Raw genomic sequence first — 17,305 nt, forward strand, 5'->3', positions numbered from 1 at the left:
AAAGCCTGCTATATTGCTGCTAAAGTGATTGTGGTATCAAGTACGTATTCAAATGAACCCGCGTGGATCTAACGATCCAATGTTCGCGCTCTTCGCCTTACCATCAAATACAAACTCACTCATGAGCTTCCCTGTACCCGGCGCATTCTGAATACCCCAGCAGGTATGGCCGGCTGCAAGATACAGTCCTTTCACGTCAGTTAGACCGACTAGTGGCCCGGAGCCAGAATCGCAGTTGGGGAGATAGCAAGCCTGGCGAGTGCGAACCTCTCCGTCGCGCAGCTCGTCAGAAATACTACCCACGTGGTCTATAATTTCCTGGCAGCGTTCCTGGTCAACCTCGACATCTGCAGAGGTTTTTGGAAGAGGGACTGTTCTATCACCATCGCCACACGCATAGACAGTTGCATCAGGACGGGCGTAGATCTCCGGCGCAGCGACAGTTGGCCGTGACTGCTTCTCCGGGTTGAAGTTGGCTGGGATTTCGATATTTGTAAACAAGCAGTATGCACTGACTGGTTTCTTTGGCTGGATGACTACACTGTGGGCCCGCATGGCTGAGATCGGAACTTCAGGGAGGATAGTTTTCGTCCAGGGGCCAGCGGCAACGAGCACATCGGTAGCGGCAATGGTTTGTGTTTCACCCGATGCTTTATCGGTATATGTCACTGACTCGACAGAGCTCTTGGACCGTGCAATATTTGTAACCTGACCAAGGATGATATTTGCGCCCTTTTCCTGGGCGAGCTTTGCAATGGAAGTAGTGAAAAGGTATGGGTGCACTTGAGCGGTTTCGCCTGGTCCACTCATACTTTCATAAGCCCGCAGAAGTTCCGGCTCAATCCAATCCAAGTCCTCGGGGACCTTAGCAGACCTCAGCTTAGACATAGCTGCTGTGCTGCGCTTCTGAAGGGATTCCGTTTTTCCAACTCCGGTCTTCCCTGCGGTGTTCTCAGCAAGAACACGACCTCTCACGACGAGTTGGCCGCAATTGACCTCTCTGTATCCCCATCGGTTGATACCATCATGCTCCTTTGCGAGTTCAGCATGCAGCTTGTAGCTGAGACCGACAAGATTGCTGGGGAAAGCCCATTGCGCTAGCATACCACCCGCTTTTCCCGATGCACCGCCCGCGAGTTCAGTGGCCTCGATGAGTGTGATTTTGTGGCGGGCAGGGTCGTAGGATGGATGTCTGGTGAGGTAGTATGCAGAGCAGCATCCAATGATGCCACCACCTGTGAGTATTTTGGTCAGCGAGTTGCGAGTATGTCGCGCGGGGTACCAGGATCGCAAATATTCTATTCTTACCAACAATAACAATCTCACGCCGGTCTCCTGTCGCTGACATCTTAAATTTTGGCGTTATCTTGGGTGCTAATGATCGTAATGAAGCCACTGTGTAGGAGGTTGTAACTGACAATTTTGGATCGCAGGTTTGCTGATATACAGGGAGGCCTACGTCACTGGAGATGTACGTCCAGTCATATGTGGCACCCACAATCAAGTCCACCACGATCGGTCTTGATACAGGTTTGGCTGATGAATCATTTTGATAATTTTTGGGTTCTATAATATTTGAAATAATGGGGTTGGTAGTAAATCTGACAAGGATTGAGTCATTGAATAAGGAGGTAAAATATCAAGCCAACAAAACCATGCTCCGCAAATGCAAATCGTGTCGAACGAAGGCCGAAAAATGTCCAGTGTTTTTGAATACAAAGAAAAAATGGTGCCGTAGGAATACATGCAGTAAAGATTCATCGCGAGGGACTGAGAGGCCGGTTGAAACCGCCCTGGCGGTTCATGTACTGTCGGTACTCGATCTTCTTCTCCTTCCGCACACCGTAGATGTTGTTTCCGGGAATTTTGGTGTTCTTGGTAGTCCGGAACCTGCTGAAACCCATGGTCCTTCGCATTTGTGCTTCGAGTTCGTCCTCGTCCGCGTCTTCGTTGAAGTCTATGTCCATCGCGTCCTCGTGACGTTCTTGTCCTGGTCGTACGCCTGTCGACTTCCGCCCATCATCTTGCGGTCGAGGCTCTTTGCGGTCGCCATGGCGGTCACTCCTGGGGCCTCGAGGGGGTGACCGGGCTTTTGCACCATTGCGTTGCGGAGATCGGGAGCGGGAACGTTCGCGAAACTTAACGCTTCTAGGTGGATTACCTGGCATTCCAATGTTAGAAAAGCACAAATACTGCAATGTGTTAAAATATTTCACTAACCTCGTCTATCCTGGTTGCGTTCCCGACTGGTGCTCCTCTTTCGGTCCTGGGCCCCACGCCCTTCTTTGTCTCCGTCTCGTCGGTCTCGGTCGCGGCGATCTCGAGACCAGCTCCGTTCTCGCCTTCCATCTTTGCGTTCTCGTGAGCGAGAGCGATATCGGCCGTCGCGTCGGTCATCTCGTGGGGCTGGTGAACGTCTGCGGTCGCGGTCTGATCCTTGCTCTGATGCACGAGGCGTTTTATCATTGGAATCCCACATGGCTGAGCTATCGGCTCGGCGAGCACGCTTTGCAGGTGGCTCCGCCATTATGAAGAAGGTCTGGTCTGGTCTAGGCGTTGCCCCGTACGGCGTGGGTGTTTGTTACGGTTGAGGACAAATGAGGATGGCTTTGCTCAAATTCGAGAGTTCGAGCAACTAGAGTAAGTTTAGAAGGCGAAAAAGCGAATGCTCATAGATGTAGAAATGTAGAGGGTATCAAGTTGTCGCAATGGGTGCCGGCCTGAATATCTCAGGACCAAAGAGAAGTTTATTCCGGTGTGGGCGAGAGACCAGTTGCGCATTTTGTGACATGGCAGCTGATCTATAGCCCTACGGTTTTATTTACATTGAATTGTAGAGCTTTACATTTCAAATGACTTGTACCATACCAGTTCTAGATTTCTGTTGATACAATGCTTGACAACCACACTCAACAAACGCAGTGAATCCGGGTCAAACCCTGGATATATATATGCGCCTCTATCGTGTATAATACTCTCAACCTCTCCCGTCACATATCTTCTCCCCCACAGGTCCGTCCCCCGTTCCGTACTGAGTAAAGCACAGCCACAGCCCTCCATAGTCTCCATTTTCTAGAGGATATGGATGCAATTCTGCAAAACCATGTGAAAAGGTCAAAGATATCTGGTAACCTCTTATACACACTGTGCCGATACTTGTGTTTTTGCGGACTTTCTTTTGGCACATCTGACACAACTCATGACCGATCAAACCAATATTGTGATACCCTATCTCGTAAAGCTGAAGCCAAAACTCAATTCAAAGTCGGCCAGCGACCGTCTTTCCAAGATCAATTATCGACAGCCAGTTGTCAACATCTCTACTGGAGCATCAGAATCAAGTATTTCATCGGTCTCATTGGACCGAAATATGAAGGGCAAGCTCGACAGAAAGTTCAGCAGCGCGGTGAACTAGGCCGGTGGTGGCATCCTGGGTATCGAGATCGCGTAGAAAGCTGGACTGAAGAATTGAGCAAACCCCAGTTTAGACTGAAACAGTACAGATGAGGCCGCCTGTTTTCAGTGGACGAAGCAAAAGGCATCGATGGGAATGTCCACAATGGGGTTTGGATAGCTAAATGGATGGCTGTGAAGATCTCGAACTTGTGAACATCCACAGTACCGTCAATATTCTCTCTAGGTCTCCAAGACAGAGTCTCCTTGCCCACTTCGGAGGGTATACTGATAGAGCAGGAGCGCCGGTTGAGGTTTCCATGAACCTCTCGAAAGTATCAGCCTTCAGCATTGTTCGATTGAAAGCCTTTAGCTAGGAACTCCAATACCGCATTGTGACAGGTGTGGATCAAGTTTCCGGTTTAATAATTGATGTGTTCCCACATTGGAACCAATTATTATCAGAGGAGATGAGCTGCGTGGATGGAGTTGCTGTTTCCACCTTCTGTGGGTAGATGCAGATGGTAATTCGCAGAATGATTTGCCAAGAATGGATGAAGTTGCTGAAGACAGTCTGCAATTTTGACTGCTCATCCATTCATCACAGTTCCCAGTTGTTGAAGGAGTACACCTGAAAGTCCATGGTTGATCAAGACAATGTCCCGCGGAGCTGCTATATTGACCAAAAAGAAACGATTGTCGCGTGGGAGATTATTATGAGATGTATGTCGGATATTGGGCACCCGGTATAAAGGGTATTAAACTAGCTACTCTAAAGCTATTTTTGATAGTCTCCGATTTAAAAGCCTTAATTTGTGTAAAGGGGTACGCTTTAAGGAAATCAAGTTTGTTAATATGATTTATCCTAACCTATATTTTCGATTTAACTAACCGGCTATACGTACGTTTTAACACCGCAAAATAACTAATATTAAGAGGTTATAAAAGGTAAGATAAATACGCTAGTATATAAATTAGTATTACCTTATTTTCTTCACAAATTTTATCGAACCTTAGGGTTAAATAAGTTCTATGACTATTAAGTATTAAAAGCTAATACCCCCCTTCGTACGCGAAGAAGTAGAGGCTCATCAGCAGCAACTGGACACATTTAGAAGAGTGATAAACATGCCGCCATATTGTTTCAATCCTTTTCACCGTACGTAGCCTTATTGGCCAGGCATGGTCTTGGTGGGCACAGTCCATTTCTCCAATCTCAGGGAAAGTAACTAGAGTATTGGAGAAATGCCTCATCAATTTCTGGTGTTTTAGCACCGATGCGGCTCATCTCCGCATAATTGAAGTTACCGTTCATCCAATCTACAGACGCAGAATCGGAAAGCAATTCAGGGGAAGCCTGTTCAATTGAGCTCTCATTTTGAGGAATGGCGGATATTGATTCTTCACTGACAGAACTCGGAACAATGGGACCAGGTTGGAGGTTTAGATGAACGGTGATAGGGTCTACCATGGAAGGCAGAGTTTGCCCTATTTTGGTAAGCAGCAGTGGAAGAAACCTTCGGCGTCCCCCAGGAAGGTCGTGGATGAGAGAGAAAAAATGCTTGAGATAATCCTGCGGGCCGAGCTTAAAGCCCGAAGAACGGAGCCCAGCCGCCGAGAGACATGTCATAACATCAATTAAGGTGCACGCCACCTCAAATATTTTTTCAATCTTTAATGTGTTAGAATATGCTTGGCCTGCTTGTAAGGGATATCATACGAGACCAATTCCATGGGTTTCCATACCCTGCTTGGATAATTTCCATGTTGCGAAACAGAGGTCTTGAGCAATTAGAAGAGGATAGCGAAAATCCATGCATTCATGAGTAGGCTTTGTCGAAAGAAACCCAGCAGTCATAGATAGCTGCCATATCATGATACGCAGCCATTGCTGAGACACACGCAAGTCTGCCATGAGTATATCAGGCAGGCCGAGGTCCGCCGGGACAGCACTTCGGATGCGCTCCTCAAGGCGAACTAGCGACTCGATCGAGCATGTTGCACTCGTTCCATTCCACTGACTCAAAAATCCTTCATCGAATGGGAGGTAAAGATTCACCAGACACCGAAAGCCAATAGCTGACGCATTTGGGAGCGGATCATCTTCCAATTGAGGGCTTGCGGGGGTGACCTGGAGGGTAATTGGTCTATGTCGACGAATTGCATGAGCTCTGTCCCTGTATTAGTAAAGAACTAACGAATAGCGCGAGAAACTACCTCTCGGACACCACCAAGAGCCAAAATAATTTGCCCGCCAAGGAAGGGTCATCCTCATCCACCTGTGCCGATGATGCTTGACTTTCCAGCGCGCTGGCCGTATAAAGCGTCGTGGATTCGCGAAGAAAGTAATATGCATGCCGTTGATTTCCCAATCCAATATGACACCCGTATAGAAGGAAAGCGATGATAATGCTTTGTCGTACAGGATCCGTGAATGGGTCGATATGCTTTCGGGCTTCGGTGGCTTCCTCAATTAGAGAATTTCGGTATTCTTCAGTACAGAAACCTCGACAGAATTCTGAGGATGAATGCTCCACTGCAAATCCGGTTTGAGTAACCACAAAAGCGCAGAAAGCAGTGACCAAACAATAAGCATGGAGACATGTGTCGGTAAGGTCCACCTGTTTCTGAAAGCTGCCGGGTTGCAAAATGGGCACCGTTCCTCTCATACGCGAGAAAAAATATTCCGCACAGGCATTGACAAGGTCCCGGTTTAGAAGGCCTGGGATTTTTGAGAACTGACATCTCCCCAAGGCTAATAGTGACTGGGGCGTTGGTACAGTATCTCCATGTCTGAGGGCTGCCGATGGCGGAGAAATATTCGCATCCTGCACTAGTGTCTGCTCAATTTCTTTTGCTCTAAGCTCATTGAGAATATTGGCTGTTTGGCCCTGTCGCCCCTTTTTCCGTCGTAGCGAAGAGGTCCGGCAGACCAGGCCAGCAGCCCGACACTGCTCACAGGGTTTTGGGAAAATGCACTTGACTTTACGTCGACGACATGCGTCACATGCTTGCTTGACAGGTGGGTCTGACATTTAGAAAGCCACGTATAAATATACCGATAGGAACAAGCAGCAAAATCCGGGGTTGCGGGGGAAGTCGGGGAGAAGCCGGGTGCAGATCACAGCGGGTGAAGAAATGGCAATTATCGCCTTGTTTGTCAGGCCCAAACATGCCGCACAGGCCCTCGAAATTGTGCCTAAATTTTCAGTGGCCGTTTGATTTGTAAGGAGAATCAGTGGACCTCTTTACTGGCTTTGTGTTTTTATAAGATAAGAAGGCAATAATAGAGGCCAAGTCCTATTGGGGCTCCTAATGAGTTACAGGCCGTAGATTGCTGAGAAACTACGGGATACTAATCTCGGGAATAGCGTCGGCAGCTGAAAGGGGTGCTAGAAAATTGGTAGCTCAATCAATATTCTAGAATAGATCATTGACTGGTGCTTCTGTGGGGATATCTCAAATGTAGACACGTCCTTCGAAGGGCTTCAGGGTTTCTAGCGATGAGTCGGAGTAGTTGTCCACAAGCAACTTCATGTCGACAATTTTCTGAGCCTGTGTGAATGGCTGAGGCTGATCAGTGAAGTTCAGAACGATCAATGCTCGTTTATCATTTCTCGACTTCACAAAGCAAAATGACTCTTGATTTTCATAGTCAAGCACTTCAAATGTACCGTGGATGAACAACTCCCGGTAGTCTTTCCTCAGACGCAGAACATGTTTCCAGAAAGACAATACACTTGAGGTGTCATTCTCCTGCCTCTTTACATTGATCTCACCATAAAGGTCATGAGTTCGCATCCACGGTTTCCCAGTAGTGAAACCAGCGTGTTCTGAGTCATCCCACTGCATTGGCAGCCTGGAATGATCGCGAGCCAGGATTCGGAGACCATCCATGATCTGCTCTTTGCGAGTAGGATCAGCCCCACTCTCACTGCGTTGCTCTGCTTCTCGGTAGTACCCCAATCCTTCAATGTCCTTGTATTCCTCAATGGGCCACTCGCGTGGTGCATTGATCATACCAATCTCCTGTCCCTGATAGATGAACAGAGTCCCAGTCATGGTAACCATCATTAGAGCCAACATTTTGGCAGAGACCTCCCGGAACTCAGGTGCATCGGATCCAAACCGAGAGACAGATCGTCCGTTGTCGTGGTTCTCACAGAAAGCGGTGGTCCAGCCATCCGATCCCTCAATGAAAGACTGCCACTTCTCCACAATGGACTTCATCTTCGTCAACTTCCATGGAGTAAAGATGTACTTCTCCTCCAAAGTAGGTCCCATGCCAATATGACCAATGTCCAAGTGGAAGACCATGCTTAACTCGTTGGCTGATGCTCCTACATATTCGAGGACGTTCCTCGGATTGGGCGTATTGGCTAGTTCGCCCACAGTCATGATATCCCCGTACGGAGCAAGTGACTCCTTATACATTTCGCGTAGAAACTCGTGTATCCGGGGTCCGTTGCACCACATTCCGATGGCGGGTTGGATGTAGCTTGTCGGATCTGTGATGGGAGCATCTGGAAAGTCTGTGTGCTTGCTATACTTGTTCACCGTGTCCACTCGAAAGCCATCAACACCTTTGTCTAGCCAGAACCGCACCGCGCTGTTGTAGATAGCCTCGCGTGTGGCTTTGTTATCCCAATTGAGATCGGGTTGCTCCTTGGCGTAGAGATGCAAGTAGTATTCTTCCGTTTTCTCATCCCACGTCCCTATGTAAAAGTTTCGTCAGTCTAAATATATTGGATACCGTAGAATATTCCAACGTACATGTGCTTCCTGCAAAATAACCCCGATAATTGCTTGGAGGCATCCGATTTCCTGCCTCATCATATCGAGGAGGGCGCCAGAAGTACCAATCGCGCTTGGGATTGTCCTTGCTACTCCGACTCTCCTGGAACCAAGCATGCTGATCACTGGAGTGATTAACGACAAGATCTAGAATCAATTTCATGCCTCGCGAGTGACACGCTTCCACAAGATTCTCCACATCTTGTACGGTTCCATAAGCAGGGAGCACGTTTTCATAGTCGGAAATGTCATAGCCCATATCGTGCATAGGTGAGTCGTACATTGGCGATAGCCACACGACATCCACTCCTAGCGACTGGAGGTAATCGACCTTTTTGACAACGCCCGGGATATCGCCCCAGCCATCTCCGTTGGTGTCATAGAAGGAAGCCGGGTATACCTTTAGACTCGAGCACACAAGGTTAAACTGTATCCAAGAATGCCTGAATATTGTGGCAACTAACCTGATAAACGGTAGCTTCTTTCCACCAGTTATTGGTTCCCGTCGGGACGGCTGTATCCTCTGTCGCATGTGGTGACATAGTGGCTTGATACTTGCATTTTCCTTCGACCACCCCTCTTATAGCTTTTCATCATCGGTCGGCGTCAATTCGGACTGGACAAACGCGGGGATAGCTTCAGAAAACCCTGCATGTCCGTAAAGCTGCCGAGTGGAATGTTGCATGTCCGACTAACGACCGACTTGCCGCCGATGGGGTCCTTTCCGTTCGGCTGATTCGTCAGGGCTACCCCTCTCCACTCGAGCTTCCCCAGTTTTCTCTTTTTCGGCAGCAAGTGACCTCCCATGTGCGTTTTCCCCAGATCCACAATGCTCGTGGATGTATATGTTCTTTTGCTTAAAGATCCTTTGTATAAATCAACCATTGTCCCGAGGTCTACCAGTCTTGATAATGCTTAAGATATTCTTAGCTTTCGATTCTGAGCCTCGACAGACGATTTATCCGCAACTTTTTGTTTAGTCTGCGATATACACTGGGCGCATTAGCTTCAAAGACATAACACAGTTTTAGAATGGGATTCGTCGACGACGCATCCACGAGGATGGATGACAAAGTCTCCCCCGCTCTTGCAGAGGGCAGACAAGCAGCTAGGAAAGAGCAGTCCATGACCCTCTGGCAGGCTTTGCGGTTATACCCGAAAGCCGTTGGCTGGTCAGTCCTTCTTTCGTCCACTCTCATCATGGAGGGGTATGACCTTGCATTACTCAGCTCAATGTACGCATCACCCGTGTTCAATCAAAAGTTCGGAGAACAGACTGCCTCGGGGAAATGGGCTGTTCCGGCATCCTGGCAATCCGGCCTTTCCAATGGTGCACGCTGTGGTGAAGTAATTGGACTTCTGATCAATGGTTTGGTCTCTGAGCGTCTAGGGTACCGCAAAACCATGATCTGTGCCTTGTGCGCCATTACAGCAGTCATTTTTCTGTTTTTCTTCGCAGTCAATGTTCAGATGTTGCTAGCTGCCGAGATTCTCGCTGGTATCCCTTGGGGTATATTTCAGACCTTACCAGCCGCCTATGCCTCCGAGGTTTGTCCGGTAGTCCTGCGACCTTACCTGACAACTTTCATCAACATGTGCTGGGTATTCGGACAGTTTGTGGCCGTTGGCGTGAATCGCGGCTCCATCTCTCGTGACGATCAGTGGGGCTGGCGCATACCTTTCGGTGTACAATGGGTGTGGCCAATCCCAATCATGATAGGTTGTCTTTTCGCACCTGAGTCCCCTTGGTGGCATGTGCGACAAGGCAATGTGCAAGGAGCTCGACGAGCCTTGCTGCGGTTGACTTCGCCGAATGATCCCAACTTTGACCCCGAAGAGACGATTGCTATGATTCAACACACCAATGAGTTGGAAAAATCGCTCTCTAGTGGAACCACATACTGGGACTGCTTCAGGGGAACGAACCTTCGCCGAACCGAGGTAGTTTGCCTTGTGTGGTTAGTGCAAACCCTTTGTGGCCAGAACTTGATGGGTTATTTCGCCTACTTCTGTGTCCAAGCGGGTCTTCCCACGGTAGAATCTTTCAACCTGTCCCTGGGACAATACGGCCTCGGTGTTTTGGGTACAATAGGATCATGGTTCCTGATGTCCTACGCGGGCCGACGAACCATCCACATATCCGGTCTCGCCAGTCTTTTCGTCCTTCTGATAATCACAGGGTCTCTATCTTTTGCACCAGGAGACAACAACGCAGCCAAATGGGCAATCGGCGTGATGCTCATTATCTTCACATTCTGCTATGACATTAGCGTCGGCCCAGTCACATACTCCCTCGTTTCAGAACTGTCCTCCACCCGTCTGAAAGCCAAGACTATTGTCCTTGCCCGGTGCCTATACAACATTAGCAACATTGTTGTTAACGTTCTGACCAACTACCAGCTCAATTCCACGGCCTGGAACTGGGGTGCTCGGTGCGCCTATTTCTGGGCTGGTACCTGTCTAGCCTCGCTGGTCTGGGCATATTTCCGGCTTCCTGAGCCAAAGGGCCGCACATATGAGGAGCTGGATTTACTCTTTGAGCGTGGAGTCTCAGCAAGGAAATTTGCCACCACCACGGTTGATCCGTATGAGGGAGAGGCAACAGAAGTTCATGAGGCACATGCGGGTAAACATTGATAGTTCAGCAGCCTATACATCTCCCTGGATATAATTATTAAAATACTATTCCTTCCGCTCTTCCATCTCAGGCCAATTTGAGCTTGACAGCCCAAAAAGACAACAACCTTTGTCACAGAATTTATTGCACAATTAAAGACTACATGGGAAATATCAACAAGAATTTGCTTAAATGATCACATGCGTAGGTAAATGAATAAATCCACACTGAAAGAACCAGAGTTCATTCGTTCATTATAGTTTGTGTTCAATCAGCAGACAGGCTAAAGCAGCCACCTACCTCGGAAGAATTTAGTATATTCTCTCGATTTGAGCCCATGAGCCTTCATGAGCTTCAATCGGTAGTCTTTGGCTTGCTTTGGTATTACTTATAATATGAGATTACTCTATCTATTTATTTAAAGCTAGTGGAAGGGGTGGTGAAAATATATATTGGTAATTTTTTGTCCTTTATTTATATCTTTTAGATGACAGGCTATTTAGAAGTTACATAATTTCGAATTTTATCGTTGATTGGGAATTATCGTTGATTGGGAATTATCGTTGATTGGGAATTATCGTTGATTGGGAATTATCGTTGACTGGAACTTCTAGCACAGGGTATATGTGTTGGATGCTTGACATGATTTTATAGAATTCAAACACTCCAGGTCAAAATTGTTCACAACGATAGAAAGGTTAGAAGAGCCCGCGGGCCGGCCCGTCGAGCCTCAACTTTAAATTCCACCGCGAAATTTTCGCAGCGCCACCCCACTTCCTGTGTGGTCATCAACCTGCGTCCCCAGAGAGCATTTTGCCTATAGCAGTATCTAATTTCAGCAGAACATGGTGCCTATCAACCTTTCACACAGGCGAACGCACAATTTGCTCTTGATTTCGAAACTCTTGAGCTTGCGGGACACTGCATCGCCCCTCACACTTGTCTTGGATTCTTTGGAGCAACCGGCTACGCCGCTCTTGAAAGAATACATCAGACGTGCAAAGGTATAACGACATAAATTGCTATTATAAGCGACATCCGAGCCACCTGACACAGGTGTGGATAGCCATGCTAACTAGTTCGCTAGCTGTCGAAAGTTCATGTCACGCTCATCGCCTTTGAAACCCTGAAGCAACCCGAGGGAGTCGATGCTTTTGTATCAACACGCCGCAAGAGCCCCGCCGATATAGTTAAAGAAGTGAGCGCGGTTTATCAGCCTATCGCAGCCTCCAATCCCTCACGCAGTAAGCATTATGCACTTACCCCGCTAGTGAACTCATACTTACTGCTTCTTTAGGGCGTCTTATCCTCATTGATTCAATTAACTCTCTTCTGGGCTCAAAAAGAGTTGATCCTGGGTTTCATTTGGCGTCCTTCCTTGGCTCCTTTATTACTCCCACATCGCCATCGGCCAAGGTTGATGCTTCGCTCGTTGTGACATATCACCAAGATGTCCCCGAACTTCCACAGCAAAATCCTTACTCGCCATCACCTATCTCTGTATTGACATACCTCGCTACGAGTATCATTACCCTCCATTCGTTCTCACACGTTCTAGCACAGAAGGCTGCTCGCGACCGAAGCCTGGCCCCCCAGTCTTCGGGCTTGAAGAAGAGCAAGAAGGCGTTCTCCTCGGCCGTTTGGACAGACTGGCCGGCACTGGGAAAGCTGAGGGAATCGTCATCGAGCTGGAGCATAGACGGAAGAGTGGTCGCGGTGTACTGGAATGGTACCTTCTCCCACCTGCCTCACAGTATTCGCCCCAGCATCTAAAAGAGGTTGTGACGTTGCTTGATGATAATGTTTTGTACAACCCTCCCATGGAGCAAGATCCAGGTACCGGCGAGGAGGAGCCAACATCGACCTTTGAGCTGGGTCTCACCGACAGACAGAGGCGCGAGAGAGAAGGTGTTGTACTGCCGTACTTTGACGCACAGCATGGCGATGGCCCAGGCGAAGGTGGCCGGATTCTTTACGACATGGGAGAAGAAGACGATTTTGACGAAGAAGAGGATGAAATTTAGACACCATCAAATACGATACATGTTCAAGCAATTCTCTGCATTCTAGAGTCGGCGGATTGTAACCCGCAATCACCGAGGTATTAACTATGCATACATTCATACAGCGAGGCCTACAAGGACGGCCAAAGAGAGCAAGAAATCAGAAGAATCGCCAGAAGAGAAGAATGCAAACGACAAGCCCGACGCCAGCGAAAGGTCCGTACTATGAGATGGTTAGCCACTCGGTCAGGGGAATCTGGAGCAAGTATAGACCCACCTGTTTCAGCAACAATTCCCAGTTGATGCGTACAGCTGCCTTTCTGTACTTCTTGCTGTCCTCGCGCAGTCGCCCTGAAAGTTCGCCCATTCGCTCCAAGCTATCGCCGCGATACAAGAGGTCCTCGATGTTCTTCGTCATCACCTTCGTGACATCACGGAGCTCATCGTTGAGCTTGTCGAGGTTCTGAGAAGCGCGACTATCTTGGTATAATTTCTTTGTGCGTTGGATGAAGGTATCAAACTCGACAAAAGCGTATGGACGGAGAGTGGGTGAGAGGTATTGTGAGGAGGAATAGGTGGTCGTAAATTCGGAGGCCAGATCAGCAAGATAGGTGAAGGCGAGTTTGCGGGGGTAGGACTTGTCGCAAATGCATAGGAAGCAGATATCATCCTTGATTGTATAACTTCATGTGAAGTGAGAAATTACCCATTGATAATGTTTGCTGAATGGTGAGTGTGACTTACTGTAGAGTGTATTGGCCAGACTCGATACTGGCTTGGGGTGCGGCGTTGCGATTCAAGCGCCGAAAGATCATTTTAGCCTGGCTTTTGATCTCAGAGAGCTCTGTTTCGGCCTACAAATTTCGTAAGCTAACGGCCAGCTTGAATAATCGTTGTCACATACCTGCTCGTCGTCGACCGAAGCTGCCAGCATAAGGCCTATTTCACTTCCACATCAGCTTTCCGCCCCTCTAAACCTCCCAAAGAGTTCCTCACCATCGAGCCTTGCAATCTGCGTTGACCTGACCATTCTGAGAAGTTGTCTTTTTTGTTGTGAAGGACAGCAATCTCTCCTTTGTTTTGCCGTGAGAATGGCTCCGAAGAGGAGGCACACGAAGGCGGTAGCGAGGTCCTGTGTGGCAGAACCACGACGTTCGGGGTAAGCTCCGCAATTACTTTTTATCTTTTTCTTACTGACATCGTATAATAATGCCCTAGTCGTGCTGCTGCTAGTTCTGCCGATGTAGCAGAACAGTCGGGTCTCGCCATGTCGACCCCCAAATCCGAAGCGAGCTCACGAACTAGAACCCCAAGAAAGCCCGCCGCCAAAGGGAAATGGAGCGAGGAGCATTTATTGACGAGCGATAAGTCCCTCCTTATTGACTTTGATCTAGTCGTATGAGCCAATTTTCCATAAATGCAATATGAGATCATCCAAGCTAACAATAAGCTCAAAATATGCAGAAACTGCTGGCACAACCCGAAGCATGGAATTGCCTTGAGGAAAGCGACAAGCGCGAAATCCTTGATCTACTCCCCCCAGATGTTCATCCGGAGGCACAAATTACGTCAGACGATCCAGATGCAAAGATACCACCCATTCCAGACTCTTTTATCCGCTATTCAAACAACTGGCGCGACGGCGTTCGACAGTTCCAACTCGACCTCCAAAACGGCCGCTACGACCCCGGATGGTTGCACCAGGCGCAGGAAGCCAGACAGCAGCGCGAGAATGGCGACTTCGATAACTTCAAGGAACGTGAATATGAGCAGTTCTGGGGACAGAAACAGAAAGTTGACTGGCGTGCACCTGCCGGAGAAAGTGCGCGGGTGAAGATAGGAACTCTTATCGATGAAGGTGTCATCCAGCTGGGCGATATCTGGAAATTTTATTATGTTTATGGCAGGGGTGCGGGCAGAATTGTCATCGAAAAGGAAGTCAGGGTATGTTTTGGTCTATCAACTCCGTATACAGCTCCGTCATTTGCTGACTACTAAACACAGCTTCATGACCGTGTTGGGGCGAAATTGACTTTTGCCATTCCACCTGGTGAACGAGTGTTTCTTCGCAGCAACTTCGACAAAGGAGACTCATTCTTGACACCAGAAAAGAGAGAGGAAGATGCAAAAATCGGTCTACACGCACAGCCACAGCCTGTGGCACCCCCTTGTAACGATGCACATTTGAAAAACGAGGAACTAGAATCACAGGCTACTAATGGTACCTCGAATGGTGACGATATGAAGCTCGACACCGATCACGCGCCACAGGAGACCCCTGCTTCTGGCAATGATTCTGCCAATGACAAGGCAATGAAGCCGAAGAATGGCCAACCACCACATGGAATCCCTGCACCTTCTACTGACGAAATGAATATCGAAACCCACATCACCACAGAGCCAAATATTTCACCGTCAAATGACCAAGGAAGCCAAGAAGAATCACCATTTAGTGTTATTATTCTTAGCCCCGGCGGTACGCGAAATCAAAAGCCCAAGCGCACAATTCCTGAGCCCGAACCCCAGCCCCCAGTGAAACGCAAGCGAGGGCGACCACGTAAGAACCCACCAAAGCAACCGGCGCCGGAGCCGCCTCGAGAACCGGAGGTGTCTAGGGAAATAGAACTCTCTCAGCTTGACGAACCAAAGTCAACTGCTCCTCCTTCTTTCAACCTCAGTCTCGCCGTGGCTGCAAAAATTGAAGAAAACCGCAAAGCTGCAGCAGAATCCTCGCATTTAGAGCCTTCACAGCCTGAACATCCTTTGTCGGCGCTGTCTTCTACCCCTGGACCCCCCGAGATCCCTGCGCCAGGGCTATGTGGGTCAATAGAGCCATCCATCGCCAATGCCAACGTCAAAAATGGTACATCGAAATCATTGGAAGTATCCACGGCTCAGTCTGATGCTCCAATCGACAATATCGAGGCACCCGCTGAAGCTGAGCAGGATGAAGTCAATAATTCCACCACTGAACCGCAGAAAGACCCAATACCAACTTCATCCCAGATGACTACCGGTGAGCCGGAGGATATCATCGTCTCGGGAATCCCGTCACCACAAGCACTCGTTCTCAAGATCTTACAGATCGATGGCCGCATGCCCAACAGTCGTACTGCGAATGCCTGGAAGGAAATACGGTGCTACCGAAACAACCAGGACATGGGCAGCCTCTTTGATGTGCGAGAGGCTTGGTTCCTCCAGCATGGACGACTTGAGTAGATGGCTTCCCCTTCTAACATGGGACTACCAGCACACCGGACCATTTGGTTTTCGCGTACACTACCCTTGCTATCATATGAAGATCCAAATGGAAAACAGTCCGTAAATTGCTTGAGGTAACTAGCTGTCAATGAACAAATGAACTCAAGATCTGGAAAAATGATATAAACAAAGTAAGAAATAGGAGCATAGCATGGATGTAAAGTAATGTATACTGTCCAGCCTCTGGGAAGAAAGGCCTGGGCATGGTACCTTACCGAGAATTCAAGTGTTGAGTGAGTCTATTGGACAAGAGAAGTGTCATCCTTTCCTAAAGTATCCGATTATGTTCGCTACACAAGTCCGCTCAGATGGTATGCACCCACCCGCTTTGGCATAATTGCAACTCACTGAACTTATTTACAGGATTCGTAGATTATTTCTGAGCCGGTCACCCACGACTTGAATTACAGATTATATTCCCGCGGTCCATAATTCATTACTTGATTGTTCACAAAATGAAAGGCACCATAACAGCCAACGCCATCCATGAATCCCAGCTTACCGACAATGACCCGGCCATACCGGGAGCAGTTTCTGGTGATGCTGCACCGGGATTGTCGTCGGCGGTGGATGATTCCGTCGTCGATGACGAGTCAGACGATTCTGAGGATCCAGACGACCCGGATGATTCAGATGAATCAGACGCATCGTCTGATGTATCTCCTCCCGGGCTATACGAAGGAGACGCACTGCTAGTATCTGAGGTGATTGCAGTGGTAGGCTTCGATGAGCTAGAAGGCTGTGGCGTCCTAGAAGGTACCGAGGTACTTGAAAAGTCGGAAGTACTCGTAGGCTCAGACTTAGTATCAGTAATTCGAGCTTCCGTGGTCTCAGTGGGACCGGAATCAATGGAAGAAGTGATTGTAAGACTTGCAGTAGGCGCGGGAAGGAAGTTGGTTGCTTTATGACAAAAGCTGCCACCCAGTGTAGGGCAGAGATATCCAGCATCACAGCAGCCTCCACCGAGACAAGTAGGACCGCCAATATCACAGCCACCTCCGCATCTAGGTTTGCCGGAGATGTACGTACAAGGCGAGCCAGATGGGCAACACCCCCCAGTCCCATCTGAGCACAAAGTTTCTGTTGCTTCAGGGCATGTTTGCTCCTGTCGAGGGAGGAGAGCACCAGTGATAATCGGGGCTGCTTGTATCCTCCATTCGGCGGCATTCGCTAGCTGACAGCCTAGGGCTGCGGCTAAGATAGTTTGCCAAGCATGCATGGTGAAAGGGGTTGGAGA

At 48.6% G+C, this 17,305-nt stretch overlaps 10 protein-coding genes across 10 annotated transcripts; 4 read left to right on the forward strand and 6 right to left on the reverse strand.

The window, feature by feature from the left end:
- Positions 1-48: 48 nt before the first annotated feature.
- Positions 49-1,348, reverse strand: N7500_001708 (NAD(P)/FAD-dependent oxidoreductase; the record flags this gene model as incomplete). Its single annotated transcript, XM_056672854.1, has 2 exons — positions 49-1,235; positions 1,309-1,348. 2 exons carry the CDS (start codon positions 1,346-1,348, stop codon positions 49-51), a joined length of 1,227 nt encoding a protein of 408 aa, XP_056536373.1.
- Positions 1,349-1,757: 409 nt separating this feature from the next.
- On the reverse strand, positions 1,758-2,527 carry N7500_001709 (SNUT3/LISCH7 family protein; the record flags this gene model as incomplete). Its single annotated transcript, XM_056672855.1, has 2 exons — positions 1,758-2,161; positions 2,221-2,527. The coding sequence occupies 2 exons, from the start codon at positions 2,525-2,527 to the stop codon at positions 1,758-1,760; spliced, it is 711 nt and encodes a 236-aa protein (XP_056536374.1).
- Positions 2,528-3,199: 672 nt separating this feature from the next.
- N7500_001710 (uncharacterized protein) lies at positions 3,200-3,415 on the forward strand (the record flags this gene model as incomplete). The annotated part of the gene is made up of 1 exon (XM_056672856.1): positions 3,200-3,415. The coding sequence occupies one exon, from the start codon at positions 3,200-3,202 to the stop codon at positions 3,413-3,415; it is 216 nt and encodes a 71-aa protein (XP_056536375.1).
- Positions 3,416-4,609: 1,194 nt separating this feature from the next.
- N7500_001711 (Zn(II)2Cys6 transcription factor) lies at positions 4,610-6,428 on the reverse strand (the record flags this gene model as incomplete). Its single annotated transcript, XM_056672857.1, has 3 exons — positions 4,610-5,065; positions 5,114-5,570; positions 5,611-6,428. The coding sequence occupies 3 exons, from the start codon at positions 6,426-6,428 to the stop codon at positions 4,610-4,612; spliced, it is 1,731 nt and encodes a 576-aa protein (XP_056536376.1).
- Positions 6,429-6,852: 424 nt separating this feature from the next.
- On the reverse strand, positions 6,853-8,729 carry N7500_001712 (glycoside hydrolase family 13 protein; the record flags this gene model as incomplete). Its single annotated transcript, XM_056672858.1, has 3 exons — positions 6,853-8,108; positions 8,167-8,587; positions 8,652-8,729. 3 exons carry the CDS (start codon positions 8,727-8,729, stop codon positions 6,853-6,855), a joined length of 1,755 nt encoding a protein of 584 aa, XP_056536377.1.
- Positions 8,730-9,219: 490 nt separating this feature from the next.
- On the forward strand, positions 9,220-10,824 carry N7500_001713 (putative MFS maltose permease; the record flags this gene model as incomplete). The annotated part of the gene is made up of 1 exon (XM_056672859.1): positions 9,220-10,824. One exon carries the CDS (start codon positions 9,220-9,222, stop codon positions 10,822-10,824), a length of 1,605 nt encoding a protein of 534 aa, XP_056536378.1.
- An 825-nt stretch (positions 10,825-11,649) lies between these two features.
- Positions 11,650-12,828, forward strand: N7500_001714 (Elongator subunit IKI1; the record flags this gene model as incomplete). Its single annotated transcript, XM_056672860.1, has 4 exons — positions 11,650-11,808; positions 11,892-12,048; positions 12,102-12,326; positions 12,368-12,828. The coding sequence occupies 4 exons, from the start codon at positions 11,650-11,652 to the stop codon at positions 12,826-12,828; spliced, it is 1,002 nt and encodes a 333-aa protein (XP_056536379.1).
- A 139-nt stretch (positions 12,829-12,967) lies between these two features.
- Positions 12,968-13,837, reverse strand: N7500_001715 (SNAP receptor SEC22; the record flags this gene model as incomplete). Its single annotated transcript, XM_056672861.1, has 5 exons — positions 12,968-13,030; positions 13,085-13,490; positions 13,552-13,661; positions 13,712-13,746; positions 13,804-13,837. The coding sequence occupies 5 exons, from the start codon at positions 13,835-13,837 to the stop codon at positions 12,968-12,970; spliced, it is 648 nt and encodes a 215-aa protein (XP_056536380.1).
- Positions 13,838-13,898: 61 nt separating this feature from the next.
- On the forward strand, positions 13,899-16,026 carry N7500_001716 (uncharacterized protein; the record flags this gene model as incomplete). Its single annotated transcript, XM_056672862.1, has 4 exons — positions 13,899-13,966; positions 14,026-14,203; positions 14,272-14,751; positions 14,812-16,026. The coding sequence occupies 4 exons, from the start codon at positions 13,899-13,901 to the stop codon at positions 16,024-16,026; spliced, it is 1,941 nt and encodes a 646-aa protein (XP_056536381.1).
- A 490-nt stretch (positions 16,027-16,516) lies between these two features.
- N7500_001717 (uncharacterized protein) lies at positions 16,517-17,287 on the reverse strand (the record flags this gene model as incomplete). The annotated part of the gene is made up of 1 exon (XM_056672863.1): positions 16,517-17,287. One exon carries the CDS (start codon positions 17,285-17,287, stop codon positions 16,517-16,519), a length of 771 nt encoding a protein of 256 aa, XP_056536382.1.
- Positions 17,288-17,305: the final 18 nt, after the last annotated feature.

This window comes from Penicillium coprophilum, assembly GCF_028826855.1.
Source record: "Penicillium coprophilum strain IBT 35676 chromosome Unknown utg000002l_segment0_segment0, whole genome shotgun sequence".
Classification (NCBI taxonomy): domain Eukaryota; kingdom Fungi; phylum Ascomycota; class Eurotiomycetes; order Eurotiales; family Aspergillaceae; genus Penicillium; species Penicillium coprophilum.